The 19483-nt window shown below is 38.5% G+C and overlaps 1 protein-coding gene across 3 annotated transcripts; it reads right to left on the reverse strand.

The window, feature by feature from the left end:
* Positions 1-8294: 8294 nt before the first annotated feature.
* Positions 8295-14092, reverse strand: TMEM254 (transmembrane protein 254). Of its 3 annotated transcripts, none has more exons than XM_043989500.1 (4): positions 13934-14092; positions 10999-11102; positions 10734-10793; positions 8295-9196 (listed from the first exon to the last, which is right to left on the reverse strand). In XM_043989500.1, the coding sequence occupies exons 1-4, from the start codon at positions 14021-14023 to the stop codon at positions 9076-9078; spliced, it is 375 nt and encodes a 124-aa protein (XP_043845435.1). In that variant the 5' UTR covers positions 14024-14092; the 3' UTR covers positions 8295-9075. The 3 variants fall into 3 exon arrangements, with proteins under 3 accessions (XP_043845435.1, XP_043845434.1, XP_043845433.1); XM_043989499.1 differs by lacking the exon at positions 13934-14092 and adding an exon at positions 13632-13868 and having other exon boundaries at positions 8295-9193; XM_043989498.1 differs by lacking the exon at positions 13934-14092 and adding an exon at positions 13632-13850.
* Between the last annotated feature and the right edge of the window lie 5391 nt (positions 14093-19483).

A 19483-nucleotide genomic window follows, 5' to 3' on the forward strand; every position in this document is an offset into this window, starting at 1 on the left:
CTCATGAATGGACATGTGGTTCCCCCTCCCCACCCTTTTCTCTGGTCTGGCTCACACCCAAACTTGCCATCACATTGGCAGCTCTGGGATTCTCAGGAATAGGCTGCTACTACTAGGCCATCACCCACATTCTCTAAGCATTCTAGGGGTGATCCAGTTGTTAAAAAGGAATATATTCTCGGGGCAGCTAGATGGTGCAGTGGATAGAGCACTGGCTCTGGAGTCAGGAGTACCTCAGTTCAAATCCGACCTCAGATACTTGACACTTACTAGCTGTGTGACCCTGGGCAAGTCACTTAACCCCAATTGCCTCACTAAAAAAACAAAAAACAAAAACAAACAAACAAAAAAGGAATACATTCTCACTACTTATTATAGTTACTCATGAGTCCTCATCAATATGCTTCCCATTTATGCAATTACAATGACATCATTAGTTCCCATTTAACAGTAGGCAAAAGGAAGAATTGAGACATTACAGTTACTCAATATAAAGCAAACACAATTCACACATAAATCTGGGTCATATTTCCCCACCAATATATTTAGGATCTGTGGGAGAAACTGGGCATATACTTACAGACTTAGCACATGCCTGAGGAAAATTCACATGATCAAGGCAAGTCACAACTCCAGACTATAAATCATGAATTCCATGATCTTGTTCTGATAATTCCTCTTTAATAACTGAAATCACAACATCTCTCATTGACCAGTTAGCTTTGATAACTCACCTTCGGCTAATTAGATATATTTATTAAATAAACTAAAGAAACCTCTTTTTCCATAAATTTTTAATTCATTTCTCTCTGTAAAACTCCTTAATCTGGCTTAAGTAAATAAGTGTTGTAATTTCTTTAATGGTGTAACAAACAGTAAAACAAATATTATGATTCGTTCCAACTTTTCAGTTGTGTTCTGAGCTAGGTCTGACTTAATCCAGTCTCCTGGTAGTTTAGGTTCAATATTGGAAGGAAATGAGGTATTTGTAAATCATTCAACAGTTAACAAAAAAAGGACATTATTTTAGTCACAGTTGGCAAAAGCTATTCAACAATAATAATAAGCATTGATTACTTGGAGAACAGACTTAGCTGCTTGAAGTTTCCTTGTCTCCAAGTTGTCTATTATGATCCAAACAACCAAACTATTCAGTCTCCAAGAGAAGCTAAAATTCCTCTTGGTTGTTTTGTACTTAGGAGACCAGGCAGAGTCTCTTCAGACCTTCTATGTCTTTAAAAGGTATAAAGGGAGTTAGATAAGGAAAATGGAGATCCTTGGAGAAAACTGTTTTTGTTGTTGTTGCTTGTTTGTTTTTGTTTTGTTTTGTTTTGTTTTCCTGTCAGTTTGAACAGGAGAAACAGAAGGTAAGACCAAAAGAACACACTAGTATAAAAAGGAGGAAGGAGTGGTGTATGAGAAAAAGTATGAAAACTTGGAGGAAAAGGAGCTGGTAGGCATCAGATGAACTTTGTCCATCTGAAGTGGATGAAGGATTGAACACACGCACATACACATACATAGTTTGATGTAGAGGTACATTGTGTTGTGGGCGGAGCTCCATGTTGTGGGCAGAGCTTGGGACCTGGATGGGGGAGGCCAACTCACCCAAAGAATTGGCAGGCTCACAGCAAATCTTGTAAAATAAAAAGATTTATTAGGAGAGAGAAATACATGGCCTGGAGACAGTAAGATAGAGAATGTCCCCCTGAATGGAAGGAGAATTGATTTTTTATACATTTCAGACAAAGAAGGCTCTGTGCCAAGTAAGGAGATTGCAGAATAACTGGGGAGGGGACATTTCGGGGGTTGAGCGATGAGCTACCAGTCACACATCTTGTTGATATACAAAAAATCTGTATCTGGTACATATGTAATTTGCATATCATCCTTGCAGACCTTGATATGTTTATTGGTATTTACATCATAGATAGAAATATCTCCAAATATCCCAGGGTCTGCATGACCCCTGGTCCATGTGTCCTGGAAACACCACATTCCAACAGTGGGAAACAGGGATTGTTTTTTATTTCTGAAATCTTTGGTTTCAGTGTCTAAAGTTTAAGGATCATTTTTCACTTCTGCTAAAGTTTAAAGTCTAAGCTTTTTAGGGTCAGTGTCCCACCACAGTCGTACTTAACAAGGGGAACAAGAGGAAGAAGAGTATGGGGAGTTAAATAGTCACAAGCAAAATATATTTCCTGATTCTAAAGAATCATCTAAGTAAGACAGTCAGCAATATCAGATAGAAACACTTTGAACCATTTTTACTCATTTCAAAAAGAGCCTTAAATGTAAGAGGTGGAGTTGGTTCCCCAGCCCACCACCCACCCTCCATGTGATCACAGACAATGGGATATTAATGCATTTTGGCTGAAAACTGGTCATTAAAGAACTCAGTCCTTATATGACTAAGCCTGGAATGTAATTATGAGAATTCAAGGCAGTCTGGGATGGGAGCAGCTTTGTGCATAGGGTAGTAGTGGGGGCCAGGGGTGGGAGGGATGGCAGAGATTTTATCTTCTCCCCATACCCCACCCTCATTGGCTATCAGAGCTATTTGTCCCATAGGATAGGTGTTGAATGCATTAGGGAGTAGAAACCCATACCTTCCAGACTGAGAGAGGCAGTATTCAAGCAGCTTGAAGAAGAGGACTTTTGGCAGCTGAAGCGTGCCAGCTATGGAATCAAGAGAGATCTAGATTCCAAAATAGAGAGTCAAGTTGTAGAGAGGAGCAGACATTGGGACCCTAGCTAAGCAAGTCATTCAGCAGAGACTTTGAGGAAGAGAAGTTTTGTGAAAGCTTTATAAGGAATGGACATTGAGGCCTGGTAGTACAAGATATGTCTTGGCCAAGTGGCCTCTATGTGTTCCTCACTATCAAAACACTATCTGTTTGTACCCACTTTTCTCATGGTAATTTATGGTATTTGTGGGAGAGTACGGGGCAGGTTTTAGGAGGGACTGGTTTGGAGCTACCGTTTTTACTATGTCTTAGTAAATGCCTTGGCTTTGAGTTAATTGTGTCTTCTGGCTATTAATGGAAAACACATGCTGGTGGATGCTTGTTAGCTATAGTGTTAGGATCCTGGAGGTAATATTCATTCACTGCTCTGAGTACCCAATTATGTGTGTGAGTGCATATTAGGAGAGTAATCCAGAGGGGCTGCCCTCTAAGCAAAATGGAGAATGACTAAGAGTTTATAAAATTCTGATTTTTCTCTTCAGTCTATAAACCCATAACTTTGAAATTTCGGTGTAAGTGCCATATCACCTATTTTCTCTCTACTCTCAAATACCCTTGTTTCTGGAACAAATGTTTCTTTTTTAGAGAGATATTTTAAATATATGAAGAAACTTAATAAAGGACTCACCATTTTGAATTCCAAAGTCTTGGCAGTCCCTAAAGAGATATTAAGCACCTAGATGTTCCAGGCTCTGTGCTAAGGGCTGGGAATACAAATATTAAAAAGATAGACAATCCCTGCCCTCAATCAATCAATAAACATGTATTAAGTACCTACTCACCTGGGATACAAAGAGGCAAAGAACAGCTTCTGTCCTCAAGGATTTACAATATAATGGCGGTGGGGGAGGAGATGGGGGAATAACACACAAAAAGAAGCTGAAATGTTGGAAAGAGCGAAAGGGTGGTGGTGGTATGACAGAGCAGTCTAGAAGGCTGAAATTGTGTGGGAAATCAATGGCTTAGCCTGGGCTCCCTCCCTAAATGTTGCTTTTTGGGAGCTCTTCATCCGCCAAATCAGAGAGGGACCTCCAGGGTATCAGGTACTGAAGAGCTGTGAGTGCTCTGGCAGGACTGATGGGCTCTTAGGAAATACTGGAGAAATCCAGAGGAATGTAGGCAGATGGGAAAATTATTAAACATTATTAAGCACTAGTTGCCTTCTTATGTCCCTTCCAATCCTGCAATAAGAGGCAATGATGAGAAGATAGGAGAAGCACTGGATGTGGTGTCAAAGGGCCCAGGTCTGAGAACCTGTTTGTTACCTGTGGCACTGTGGGTAAGAATCCTGGGCTTGGTTTCCTCACAGTACAAGCGGTTCCTTCTAACTCTTAAGATCCCAATTTGTTTCACTCTATCCCAAGATCACAGGGTTCACGCTCTCAACTCAGTCAGCCATACTCTAAATGTCTGTAATCCATCAAAAGAGTAGGGGTTAATTAAGAGGGTTTGGATAGATCAACATAAATCCACTACTGGGAAAAAAAAAAAGAAAGCACGTGAAGATTGCATGTTGAACATTTTAAATAATTAATGACACAACTATCAGGCTCATTCACTCAATAAGTATTTATGAGGTCCTCATTATATGGTAGGCCCTCTGATAGGCACTAGAGATATAGATTCCCACCTACACCTATGCATTGTTGCCAAATTTCCAAGCCATTCTCAGACAAGGTTATTAAAGGATATCTCCCAAGGAAGAAGATAAATAGTCCATGCTTTACTGAGGTAAGTCATATCCTTATTCTCCTGGTCAAGAAAGAATACTACCAATGACCACATTCAGGTCATAGAATACTAGAGTAATAACCCAGGAAAATACATCAGGACGACTGGAGATGGCCCTGGATGTTTTAAGATAAGTGGAGTTAAGTGACTTGCCCAGGGTCACCCAGCTAGTAAATGACTGAGGTGAGATTTGAACTCAGGTCCTCATAACTTCAGGGCCAGTGTTCTAGCCACTGTGCCACCTAGCTACCCTGTTAACAGGAATAGGGAAATCAGGAGGAAGTTTAGGGAGGGGCTGTCTTTAGGTGTTTGAAATTTGAAGGGCTCAAGACAAACCCAGGAACTCTATGAACACAACTACCAAACACTCTTCTCACAAATCAAATCAGATCTAAATATTTGGAAAGATATCAATTGCTCATGGATAGGGAGAGCTAATATAGTAAAAATGACAATACTGCCTAAATTAATTTACTTGTTCAGTGCCATACCAATCAGACTACCTAAAAATTATTTTATAGAGCTAGAAAAAAAATAACAAAATTCATCTGGAAAAACAAAAAATCAAGAATATCGAGGGAAATAATGAAAAAAAATTCACAGGAAGGTGGGTTAGCGGTACCAAACCTGGAGCTCTACTATAAAGCAGCAGTCATCAAAACTATCTGGTACTGGCTAAAAAATAGAGTGGTAGATCAATGGAATAGGCTAGGCACAGGAAACACAGTAGTAAATGACACTAGTAATGTAGTGTTTGATAAACCCAAAGACTCCAGCTTCTGGAATAGGAACTCAGTATTTGACAAAAACTGCTGGGAAAACTGGAAGACAGTATGGCAGAAATTAGGCATAGACCAACATCTTACACCTTATACTAAAATAAGGTCAAAATGGATACACAATTTAGACATGAGGTGATACCATCGGTAAATTAGGAGAGAAAGGAATAGTCTACCTATCAGATCTTTGGAAAGGAAAACAGTTTATGACCAAACAAGAGATAGAGTATATTATAAAATGCAAAATGGATGATTTTGATTACATTAAATTAAAAAATTTTTGTACAAACAGAAGCAATGCATCCAAAATTAGAAGGGAGGCAGAAAACTGGGAAACAATTTTTGTGGCCAGTGCTTCTGATAAAGGCCTCATCTCTAAAATATATCTAAAAAATATAACTAAATCAAATTTATAAGAATCCAAGTCATTCCCCAATTGAGAAATGGTCAAAGGATATGAACAGGCAGTTTTCTGATGAAGAAACCAAAGCTATCTATTCCCATATGAAAAAATGCTCTAAATCTCTAATGATTAGAGAGATGCGAATTAAAACAACTCTGAGGTACCACCTGACACCTATCAGATTGGCTAAAATGACAAAAAAGGAAAATAATAAATGTTGGAGAAGCTGTGGGAAAATTGGAACACTAATGCATTGTTGGTGGAGCTGTGAACTGATCCAACCATTCTGGAGAGCAATTTGGAATTATGCCCACAGGGCAATAAAGCTGTTCATACCCTTTGACCCAGCAATACCACTTTTGGGTCTTTTTCCCAAAGAAATCATGGAAGGGGGAAAGGGACCCACATGTACAAAAATATTTATAGCTGCTCTTTACATGGTGGCAAGGAATTGGAAGTTGAGGGGGTGCCCATCAATTGGGGAATGGCTGGACAAGTTGTGGTATATGAATACAATAGAATACTATTGTGCTGTAAGAAATGATGAGCAGGAGGAGTTCAGAGAAACCTGGAGGGTCTTGCGTGAGCTGATGATGAGTGAGATGAGCAGAACCAGAAGAACACTGTACACAGTATCATCAACATTGAATGTTGATCTACTGTGATGGACTATATTCTTCTCACCAATGCAATGGAACAGAAGAGTTCCAGGGAACTCATGATAGAAGAGGATCTCCAAATCCAAGAAAAAAAAAAAAAAGAACTACGGAATATAGATACTGAATGAACCATACTATTTCTTTTGTTTTTGGTGCTGTTGTTTTTTTTCTATTTTGAGGTTTTTCATCATTGCTCTGATTTTTTCTCTTATAAGAGGACTAATGCAGAAATAGGATTAATGTTATTATGTGTGTATATATATATATATTTATAGATATCTATCTATCTATGTATATGTATATAGATATATAGATATAACCTATATCAGATTACCTGCTGTCTAGGGGAGGGGGGAGGGAGGGGAGGGAGGGAGAAAAATCTGAAATTGGAAAGCTTGTATAGACAAGAGTTGAGAACTATCTTTACATGTAACGGAAAAAATAAAATACCTTATATGTAAAAAAAAAAAAAAAAGAAATTCGAAGGGCTCTTATATGGAAGAAGGATTAGATTGTTCTACTTAGCCAAGAAGGAAGGCAAAAGAAAGTAAGCAGAAAGAGCTTGATTTCAATTCCATGCAAGGAAAGACTTCCTAACAATCAGACCTCTCCAAGCGTCAAGTTGGCTGCCTCAGGAAGAAGTGGGCTAGACCTCAGCGGAGGCTCTCCAAGGTGAAGTTGGCTAATCATTGTTTACAACTAAGATATTGATGAAAGGATTCAGAGAGATAGATAGATGGATGGATGATAGATAGATAGGGAGAGACAGGCAGATAGATGGATGATTGATAGCTAGATAGACATAGATATATAGAGATAAAGAGATAGATATATATAGATATAAATATATACATATTATACTTATACAGATATATGTGTATATGTATATATGTATGGATACACATATACACGTGTGTACATATAGACAGACATAACCATATATAGATAGACACATATACATACAGGCGTTTGCATGTATATACACAATGCAGTGCATAATGTGCATGCCATATATGACATGAATGATATAAAAGTCAACTTTTTACATATGGATTATAGCAATACAGATGAAGGTAACCCTAAAAAGACTGTAAGACTCTGGTCAAGTACACAATCCAAGCAAACAATAATAATATGAAAAAATGCTGGAAATCACTAGTAACTAGATAAATACAAAATGAAATAATCCTAAGGTTCTACTTACCAACTATCAGACTGGCAAATACACACACATACACACATGTAAATGACAGATGTTGAAGGATAAGGCCACTCCTGCACTGCTGATGGAACTGTAAAATGTTCCCACCATTCTGGAAAGCAATTTGTAATTATGCTTCAAAATGTATTAAATAGTGATCCAGAAATTCCACTATTAGGCGTATTCCCCAATGAGATTATTTGTTTAAAATAGTTTTAATAAAAAGACCCATACAGAAAAAAATGTTATAGTACCTCTTTTTGTAATGGCAAATTATATATAAATAGAAATTAAGGGGTGTCCATCAATTGGTGAATGGCTGAACAAATTATGATACATGAATATACAGGTGTGATTGTACCATAAGAAATCATGAAAGTAATGGTTGCAGGGAATACTAGGGACACCTGTATAAACTCATACAGAGGCAGATGAGCAGAACCTACAGCACAATTTATACAATAACAACAGTGCGAAGACAAACGACGTTGCAAGACTTAAGATATTTGATGAACACAAGGATTAACCATGATTTCAGAAGATGGATGATGAAGCATGCTACCCACCACATGAGAGAAGTGATAGGTCCGAGATGCAGAATGGGATGTTTATTTTTGGAAATGGCCAATGCAGGAATTTGTTTGGCTTGACTATGCATATTTATTATAAAGGGTTAGAAGAGATGGGAAGAAGAGGAAAGACTGGGGCTCCTCTCCCTGCTCTCAAAATGAGAACAGGAGGAAATCCAGAAGGAATCACAAACGAGCAGAACTGTTTTGAAATTTATATTTTGAATTTATTACATATTTTAATTTATTGTTAAAAAGCTCTACATAATTAATTCATAATTTCACATGATATTCTCCTTTTGTTCCGCAACATATATGGAAATGTTCATTTAGTTTTTGGAAGGTCAAGAATTAAGAAAAAAAGAATATCATCATGTATAACCTCTCCATTTTACAGGCCCAGAAGTGTTAAATGATATATGCCTTGTCTCTTCTGCCAGACTATAAAAACCTTGAAGGGAATTGTTGTTTAGTCAATTAATCGTGTTCCACGCTTTATGACCCCATTTGGAGTTTTCTTGGTATAAAGATATAGAAGTGGTTTGCCATTTCCTTCTCCAGTTCATTTAACAGTTGAGGAAACTGAGGCAAACATTTAGATGACTTGCCCAGGGTCGCACAGGTGGTAAGTGTCTGAGGCTGGATTTGAACTCGGCCCCTCCTGACTTCAGTGCCGGTGCTCTAAACCTATTTAATTCATAATTATGCTTTGCACACTACAGTTTTGAATAAATGTTTGTTGAGCCTGACGGAATTCAATTAACCTAGTGAGGCAGCTTTTGCTCAGAGGTGATGAAAATCAATTATTATACATGATGAAGCTAGAGTTTTAGGATTAGAGAAAAGGAACCAAACCTATTTACAGTATACACATATATAGTCGAGAAAAGACTAAATTTTTAAAAGAAAGATTTAGACAAAGTAGTAAATGTAGACAAGGTAGCAAAACAGCAATGTACAAAAAACTCATTTAACTTTTTTTTTTTTCACTTTTTCTTGTGATGATGAGGCTTGTATGCAAGTAAGATGCTAAGAGAAGCAAATCCAAAGAAAAATGTTTGCAGGAACCATAGCACTCGGGCCCAGCCATCTGTGATACCTTTTCTACTGAATGGGGAAAAAAAGGGGACAATATTAGAAACGTGGTCATGTTCACTTTGTAGAGACTTCTTTATCAAGAGAAATAAGTGGAAGAATATTAAACTAAGGACAGATTTTTCTTGACCTGATATCTGAAACCCTTAATAACGTTTGAGTACCTAAAGGCAGGCTCGAGGGGAAAAGCTGCTTTATACCATCTTTTGCAAACGGGTTTCCTTCTGGCTAAGACTTGTGCATTTAATGAACATTATCTAGCTTGTAATTTTCACCCTTTCTGCATACTTTGTAAGCTCCTTCAGCCAGAGATTGTTTTACTTGTGTCATCTCCAAATAGTACACAGTAAGTATAAGCAGTGATAAATATTTGCTGATCGATTAATTTCCCCATATTGCTCCTCCTACACGGGCTTTTGCTGTTATAAAACGCTTTACAGACTTTGTCTCATTTGATCCTATTGATTACTATTATAAAGACTAAATGTCTATACATGCAAATTGGCTTCCATATCCAACAGTTAGGACTTCTTTATTAACATAAGGACCCAAATGAAAGCACCATTTATTCTAGACTCAGAGCTTTCGGATACCAAGTAAACTTCTATTTTCTCATCCATTTTTTAGATAGAAAAAAATTTAGATGAAGGATATTTTGAATTTTTTTTTTTGCAACCTCATATTTTACTTAGGGTATTTTAAAAATCAATATACTTGGTGTTTAGGGGTTGACATGAGATATGCTAGCAGCGCTTGTCCATACTTGCTTGAACCATTTGATAATTTCAAGAGATTTTCATAACTAGATAATCTAGTTACACAAGGTATCTATATTACAGATGCAAAGGAAGGAAGGAAGGAAAGAAAGAAGGGAGAAAGAAAAAAAGTAAGGAAGAGAAAGAAAGAAAAGGAATAGAGAAAGATGGGAGGGAGGGAAGGAGGAAGAAAGAAAGAAATGAGTACAAGAGAGAGGGAGGAAGAAAGAATGAAAGAAAAAGAAAGACTGAAAGAAAAACAAAGAAATCACTATTTAGTGACTTGAGGATGTGAATAGTTTGTAGTTGTGCAAAGCTAATATAAAAAATTATTGCTAGATTGATTCCTAAACCAAAAATCTTTTTAAGATTTTGTCCAAAATCGCTATTATCTTGAAAAGAATTGAAGATTTCATTCTTAACCCATGGTCCTGATTGAAAAGGAATCAAAGATGGTATAAAAGAAAGAGGGCCGGATTTGGAGTGAAGTACCTGGGTCCTAATTCCCATTCTGCTACTTGGTAAATGTATGACCTTTAGACAAGTCTCTTAAGCTTTTAGGGCCTCAATTTCTTCAGTGAAAAAATGAGTAGGTTGCACTAGATAACCTCTAAATTTTATGATCTTTTTATATGAACTCTAACCTCCCCTCACGACACTGATCTTTATCCTTCACTTCAGAAAAATTAACTGAATCACCTAAGAATAACTTGCTTTAATTTAGTTTATTTCCAATTTTAATGACTTAAAGAAAAGGAAGGAAGTTGGGATTTACAAAAATCCAGACCACTTACTTGCATAGTATCATAGCATATATGGATTCTCCCACATGAATCAACCAGGCAAGCCAATACCTGAAACAGAAAGCCAGTGCTGATTTTAGATGGATTGTTTCTGATAAGTGAAATTCAAAAGGAATAATGATGCTAGCTAATTGGCACATAGATGTTGGTCTGAGATCAAAATGCAGAAAACTGGCAATACAGGCCTGCCGGATCTCCATGAGTATCTCTCAAATATTTCACGGTCAACATCGATTTCTTTCTAGATCTCACTTACCCACGACGTATGAATTCCAGATGGTTATCCACCAAGTACTGAGAAAAGGACCCGAGAGGTCCAAGTTTTTGATAGGGTACGCTCTGAGGCCAGAAAGCGACCCACTGAAAGAGAAGCAGAAAAGAAATAAAATACACATTAGGTCACCTGATAGCTATGGAAACTTTCCCTTTTAAGAAACTAGCTGTAAAAGAACACTGCTTCTACAAAGCAGGAACTGCCCCTTATTGAAGGGCACCTAGCAAACTGAGCTCTACCAATATATATCAAATCACCACAGAAATTCTGAATAAAACCCTTGGGTCCCAGCTCATTTGTCTCAAATTCCAAAAACATAGCAAAGGGGAAACAATCTGTATGTAGTTTGAATTCTAGGTACCTGTGGAATAGTGGCCACTTGAAAAATGATAGACTAACCATAACTTAAATTGGGTGACACTAAAAAACTCTCTGGAAGTAGAGTCGTCAACCTGGCCAAATTTATTTCTGAAAGATCATCACTTTCATATTATTAATGTTATTGCTCCCATGAAGCCTTCCACTGGTTCCTGCCCATAATGACCTTTCTACCCTCAAATCTGACCAAATATTTTGTTTTTCTATCTCTCTGGTGTACTATCAAGATAAATGTGGACTTGTATGTTTCCACAGGTGCCTTAATGCCATGTAGACTGAGATTGACAAGGGCTGGGCCCATCATGTCTTATCTAAATTGTACATGTCCCTCAGAATCTAGTACAGTGCTCTAAACACAAGAGGATGTTGTGAAACTGAACAAAATTCATACTTTTCCGTTTACAAGACTGAGTTGCAACTTAATGTTAACTGTGTCTTGTTTATATTATTTCAAGCATTTCTCTCCTTCTAAACACAAGATGGTTGCTAATTCCTCTCTCCTTCTTGCTCTCCTTCAGCCCTCAATTCAGTTCTTGACTTAAATAATATCTACCTTTCCTATTCTGTCATGTTGTTTCTCCCTCATTATTCAAATAACTTCTGAAATCGAACAGAGCTTTCCCAAAGCATGGTAAAGGAAACTGAGAGCTTCCACAAATCCTACCTAGTATTAAGAGGAAATTCTAGCTAGTCCTTCGTCTCTATTCTATCTCAACAAGTAGAATTCCATTCCACCAAACACCACTACAGAACAAAAACAAAGGCATAACAAAAATATCTGTATACCCCAGTACTCCTGTTTATTAGTCCTTTCCATAGAATTAAATGTTCTCCATAATCTGGCCTCACTTACTTTCTAGGCATTAAAGCCTTTCCCACTCTTAACAATCAATGGCTCCACTCATACTATTTCATGTATCTTGATTTTTATTTTTCCACCCCCTTTCGTGCAAAATCCTGCTCTCTTCAGATCCCATACATCCTTTATGGTCTGGGCTAAAACTCCCAATCTCCATGAAGATCTTTGAGATAAATGTTTCTCTACTCTGCCTCACTGTGGGTCAGTATGTTTTAAACAGTTTTCAGTTTACTCCCTCATTACCTAAACCCTAGCTGCCTCATGGACCTTGTCCTATCCCACTGTTTCCTGGACCTTGTACTAACCTTGAAACCATAATCAAATCAATTGTGCCACTGCTCCTGGACAGGGTAGATGTTTTGTCTTCCCCTATTAGCATGTAAATTCTTTAAGGACAGGGACTGTCTTCACTTATGCTTTTGTAATTTCACCATTTAGCACTGCACTTGACATATAGCTGTTGTTCTTCCTTCATTTTTGAAAAGGACCAATGACATCATGGGGTGATGTCTTGACTTGCTGAGTGATTTGCATTTAGGTGAGGCAGAGTTACACAAGAGTCCTCAGCTTCACATAGTAATAAGCACGTAATAAATGATTTTATTCATTCCTCCGTTCATAGTCTGAACTCCTGTACTGGTCATCTGGTACTCTCCCACAGCTTTCTGGGCGGGTGTCTTGTCTCCTAATTCGCCTACCAGCTTTGAGAACAGAGAACAAAGGGCTAAAACTGTAGGTTGCTGCTAGAAGGTAAGGGTCGGGAAGAAAGACTGGGCAATCGGGGAGAGGGTTGTCTCCACAATAATGGTTTACACAAAATTTTAAGGTTGTCTCTCCTATTAAACTGTAAAAGCCCTAAGAACAGCAATATTTTCCTTGTAGCTCACTGCGGGACATGGAGTAGGCTCTTACTCAAAGCTTGTTGCTTAACTGAATGCTGACAAATCAGTTTCTTCACAACCACCCTGTTAGGCAAATACTGCAAGTGTTAGTCCTATTTTATAAGTAAGGGAAGCTGAGGGTGAGTTACGTTAAAATCAAATCAACAAGCATTTATTAAGCACCTACTAAGTGCACAAAAGGGTCTTGGTCAGGATCATGATGCCGGTGGCAAAGAAAGTCACCCTCAAACTCTAGCCTTCTCACGCCGAATCCAGAGTGAGTATTTACATCTGTTGCTACTCAATCACCGAGGCTGGTCCAGCCCGACCACCCCATCTTCATCCAGACTCCAGTAACTTAGGCAACACGGGGATGGAAGGGGGAGCAAGGGGAAAGGAGATGCCCGCATGCGCAAGAACCTCAAGAAAGGACAGAAAAGAGGAAGTCAGTGCGCATGCGCCGTTTGGACGACTTTTTAAATTCCACCAATCCTTACCGCGAAGTATCCCAGACCTATGGCGGTGATCACTATGCCTACCGGGCTGCCCCTCCGGAAGTAAACGCTAGCCAGTTCCGAACCTTTCTCTTTCTTCGCCTCCATCCTGAAAGCTTTGTCAGCGCAGGGCACGGCTCCCACCCCCTTAGCTAAGGAAAAGTGGACTAACCCGTTCCTGGACTGGAGGGGGCGTGCGCAAGGGCTCGGGTGTTAGGTGGAGAACGGGGGTGGGGGTGGAGGGAAGCCGAACGCGCCTGCGCTCCTCCCTCCTGGGGTTCCTAACTGCGCTCCGCGCCACTCACCGTGTAGTAACTAAAGGACACCAAGATGACTGAGAACGTGAAGAGGCTGCCTCTCATGAAGTAGGCTGCACCGCTCCCCGCTGCCTCCATGGTGGCCAGGGCTTGCACTGCCCAGAGCGGACCGTACCGGACCTAAGAAAGAGAATGGACGAAGGGCGGGGCGGGGCGGGGGCGGGGCCCCCTGAAAACCACGTGGAGGGAGCATCCTCCAGCCCCGAGTGGTTGGAGCCGGAGCGTCTCTGATGTCCGCCCACACCCCCCAACTCCCCCCAACTCCCCCCCCCCCCGCAACGTGTGACTGACATCTCGGACCGTATTCCACAATACCTTCTGAATAGAGATGTGACCTTAATATTAAAGATTATACCCTAAAGAAATGGTCAGAAAAGTAAATCCTATTTCTTCTTAAGGGACCCCCTGAACTTATCTTCTTGAGTTGCAATATTTTCCAGAAATGCTGGACCCAGAGTATGCAGGAGATCCTGAGCGTGTCACGGAGGACGTCTCCCCCGCAGCTGACATAATTTGTTGTTTGCACCCCAAGCTGGACTCCCTGCAGTCGGCCCCAGATCGAGAAACAGCGACTGTGACTCACACAGAGCAAAGCTTCCTAAACTGTGGCTCAATAGGGGGCTTGCGGAAAATTTGGCAACAATAAAAAGTTAGGTATACCTATATACCTGCAGTCGAATAAAATTTTTTTCAGGTAAAAGGAGATCTCGAATGGAAAAAAAAATTTAAGAATCTCCGATGTAGCTAAAGCAGACCCTCTCTAGCTTCATGATCTAGTTGTTCCCAAGGGGGAAAAGAATAAGGCTTTTGCCATCTCCTTTCTCCTACCCTTCCAGAAGAGATTAGCTTTTCCCCCTTCCCCTCTGTCTTCCCCTTTCCCCTGTAACTTAAATACTCAAGGCTTTCTTGGCACCGCTAAACTCCTTGCATCTGTATATTCCACTTGCATATTCATTTCTCTTGCAATAAATCCAGTTGCAACACATGTCTCATAGACTTATATTTTTTTGGTTAACAATCCATCACAGGTATGAAATGTATTCTCAACCAAACGAGATAGGTGCAATTACATAAGATAACATAGATAATTTTGATTACATGACTGAAAAAGTTTTGCACGGACAGAATTAATGCACCTAAGGAAAAAGGAAAGTGGTTGGCCATTTTCAGATAGATAAGTGGTCAAAGCACTGGAACAATTTTCAAAAGAAGAATTTCAAAGTATTAACAACATGAAAGAAAATATCAAATCACTAATAGTAAGAGAATTGCACATCAAAACAGTCCTGAGGTTCCATCTAACACCCTGAAAATTGGCAAAGATAACAAAAATGGCAGTAGTGTTGGAGCAGTTGTGGGAAGATAGACACACTGATGCATTGTTGGTTGGGATATGAATTGGTACAGCCATTTTGGAAAGTGATTTGGAATTAGATAAAATGACTAAAAATCTAAATAAAGCAAATGGCTGCCTGAATGAGAGGCAGATTGCTCAAGTGACCCATACTACAACAGCAAAATCCTGAAGTTGGAACCATACTGAATAACAATCAAGAAAGCCAATGATAAACTAGAGTAAATTACTTCTTGATCCAGCCCTGGAAATGAGCTGTGAGCTAACTGGAATCCTAGGACAATAGGAAAGGGGGCTGTGTGGAAAGCCAGAACTAGTGCAAGGTAAGCATCTCAACACCACCAGAGACAGGGTGGAAACACATGAAGGCTGGGTCCAGAGACAGCAAGAACAGAGGGTTCCTTTTAGAAAGCCCCAGGGAGATTAGAAAGCAACAAGAGTGAGAGCCACAGGTGTCAAAGCTAGGATACCTCAGCTCCAGGGGCTCTGAGGACCCTAAAATTCTGTCTTAAGATGCCAGAGAAGGCCCTGGAGATCCAGTGTTCTGAACTTCAAAGATAAATGGGGGTCTAAACCCAGGAGGTGGAGGGTCAGTGCAGGACTCCAAGGGATCCAGGTTGAGATCAAGCAGGTCAGCTCTGCCATGCACACACAATGACCCTGACACAAAGTCCCATTTCAGGAAGCAAAACTGGGGATTCAAAGAACTAAAAGAAAACACCAACTACTATAAAAAATTATTGTCGATCTAGAGATCCCCAAAAGAAGGAATGAGTGATTTCATAACTGCAAACAGAGACTCAGAGGAAAAATGGATTTTCCACAAGGAATACTTAGAAGAAACAGAGATTAAAAAATGAAATAAAAGTTCTTAAGAAAATAATTTATTTGTTGCAAGCTTTTTCCTCTTGGTTTTTAATTGGGAAGGGGGGGTCCTAGGAATGGACTTAGGAATAGTAATGCCTCCAAAATGTCAATGAAACCTTGTTTTAATGCACAGAAGAAAACAAAGGAATTTGGAAGGAAGCACAGGGGAGGACAATTTTTTTTTTTTTTGGTGAGGCAATTGGGGTTAAATGACTTGCACAGGGTCACACAGCTAGTAAGTGTTAAGTGTCTGAGGCTGGATTTGAACTCGGGTCCTCCTGAATCCAGGGCCAGTGCTAGGGGAGGACAATTTTGATAGTAATGTGTAGAATTTTTGTATGCATTTTTTTTTTTAAAAGCAGTAAGAAATATAGAACCATGGTTTCATAGAGAATTCTTTTTTTGTGTTTTGTTATATGTGTAGAAATCACCTTTTTGTGTTTAAATTAAAATTTTTATTATTTATTTTTGGTCTGGGCAATGAGGGTTAAGTGACTTACCCAAGGTCATTGAATTCAAAATTTTAAAAATATTAAAGGACCATCTTTGTACCATAGGAAGAATTTAATAGGCTCCCTTCCTTTTTTATATAAATAGTTAAACTGTTACATAAAATTGGATTTTTTTTTAAACGTTTGATAGAATTTCCTTGTAAATTCATGCAGTCCTAGTTTTTGTGTTTCCTTTGGGAGTTCATTTATGACTTCTGCATCCCCCTCTCCCAAAATTGGTTTATTAAAATTTCCTATTTCTTATATGAGTCTAGGTATTTTATGTTTTAGAAATATTCATCCATTTTATTTAAGTTGTCAGTTTTATTGGCATATATACTTTCTAATATTTCCCTTTATTTTTTCTTTGTCCTTTCTTTAAAAATCAGGCCACCTAGTGATTTATTTATGGTTGTTGTTTTTTTTAACAATTTTTTGGGGGGGGAGGGGTGAGGCAATTGGGGTTAAGTGACTTGCACAGGATCACACAGCTAGAGTTAAGTGTCTGAGGCCAGATTTGAACTCAGGTACTCCCGAATCCAGGGCCGGTGCTTTATCCACTGCACCATCTAGCTGCCCCCTTTTTAACAATTTTTAAAATTTATTTGATTTTTTGTTTCAATCTTTTATTTTTGGAATTTATGTTTTGATATTTAATTTGGTTCTTTGAGTTGTTGGTTCCCTAGTTTTTGTTGTTGTTGTTGTTACATGTCAGTTCCACTGATAGGTTCTTTCTTTTGTTGATGAAAGTGTTTAGAGATAAAATTTCTCCTAATGACTACTTTGCATCCCACAAATTTTTGCATGTTTTCTTATTGTTTTCATTTTGTTTGATGAAATTATCTAATATTTCTGATTTGTTCTTTAACCCACCATTTCTTCAGAATTGTTTACTCCCCGATTAACTTTTTCTTTCTTTCCTTTCCTTTCCTTTTCTTTCTTTCTTTCCTTCCTTCCTTCCTTCTTTCTTTCTTTCTTTCTTTCTTTTCTTTCTTTCTTTCTTCTTTCTTCTTTCTTTTCTTTCTTTCTTTCTTTCTTTCTTTCTTTCTTTCTTTCTTTCTATTGGGCAGGGCAATGGGGGCTAAGTGACTTGCCCAAGGTCACACAGCTAGTAAGTGTCAAGTGTTTGAGGCCAGATAAAACTCAGATCTCCTGAATCAGGGCCGGTGCTCTATCCATTATGGTCAGCAAAAGATATAGTAAATATTTCTACTTTCTGCATTTTTTATCCTTTGAATCATATATGGTTAGTTTTTGTAATTATGTTTAGCACACTTCCTACTTTTTAAAATGTAGTATTTTATTTTCCCCCAATTACATGTAGAATAATTTTAAACATTCATTTTTAAAACTTTGAGTTCCACATTTTCTCCCTTACTCCCTCCCCGCACTATTCTTTTTAATTTCTGTAATTTTACTCTTTTAAATATGCTATCTTCAAATGTAAGGTGCATTTTAAATTTTGCCAGGCTTTCCTTCTCTGTCACAAACTCGAGAATTGGGATGCTTTACTTTTTGGTAATATGAACTCATTTTGCAGTGTTTGATGAAGCCTTTTGACCCTTTCTAAGAATCATGGTGGGGGTTTTTTATTCATAAATTTAAATATATACTTACAAAATAAACAATTTACATTGAAATGAAGTTATGAAAATATTGTAAAAAATCCAAATTCATTCATCTCAGGTTAAGAGGTTCGTGTCCTAGAAGAACTATATCCATTTTTATATGTGTGAACCTGGACAAGAACAGCTAGGTGGCCCAGCAGATAGAATGCTGGACCAGAAGTCAGGAAGACATCTTCCTGAGTTTAAATCTGGCCTCAAGCACTTATGAACTGGGTGACCCTGGGGAAGTCATTTCGTCCTGTTTGCCTCAGTTTCCTCATCTCTAAAATGTGCTAGAGAAGGAAATGGCCAACCACTCCAGCATCTCTGTCCTGAAAATTCCAAATGGGGCCACAGAGAGTGAGACATGACTGAAAAAGGACTGTACAATGGGTAAGTCAAAGGAAATAAGGTATATAACGTTTTTTGCATGCTTTGAAGCACTCAATAAATTTCAGTGTTTGCATTATTATTATCATATTTGTTTCTCTTTCTTGTTACTTAGGTGGCTTTTTGTCTTAACTAAGTATCTTTGCTACTGCTTTCTTAGGTATGGTCATCCAGTAGAGTTATATGTTGACGGAGTGTCAACTCAGCGTTATCCTCCATATCTCACTTTAACTCCCCCCGTCCATATATCTCTTCATGTAGTTTCTATTTCAACAACATTTGCAGAATATATTAATCAGTCATTCAAAGCTTAGTTCAGAGCTTAGCATTGTTACCTATTAAGTACTTGGTCCAGGGATATTAAATCTTACATTTTGTGCCATTGGGCCCTTTGGCAGTCTGGTGAAATCTATGGGTCCCTTCTCAGAATAATGTTTTAAAATGCAAGCCAATAATGTAGAAATATGTTTAATGTGATTGTACGTATATAACCTATATCAGATTGCTTGCTGTCTTGGGGAGGGGGAAGGGAAGGGAAGGAGGGAGAAAAATTTAGAATTCAAAATCTTATAAAAATGAATGTTGAAAACTATCTTTTCAGTGCCATACCAATCAGACTACCTAAAAATCATTTTATAGAGTTAGAAAAAATAATTTTAAAAATTCATCTGGAAAAGCAAAAAGTCAAGAATATCAAGGGAACTAATGAAAAAAAAATGTACAGGAAGGTGGGCTAGCCATACTAAATTTTAAGCTATACTATAAAGAGGCAGTCATCAAAACTATTTGGTACTGGCTAAGAAATAGAGTGGTGGATCAGTGGAATAGG

Source organism: Dromiciops gliroides, chromosome 2 (assembly GCF_019393635.1).
Source record: "Dromiciops gliroides isolate mDroGli1 chromosome 2, mDroGli1.pri, whole genome shotgun sequence".
Classification (NCBI taxonomy): Eukaryota; Metazoa; Chordata; class Mammalia; order Microbiotheria; family Microbiotheriidae; genus Dromiciops; species Dromiciops gliroides.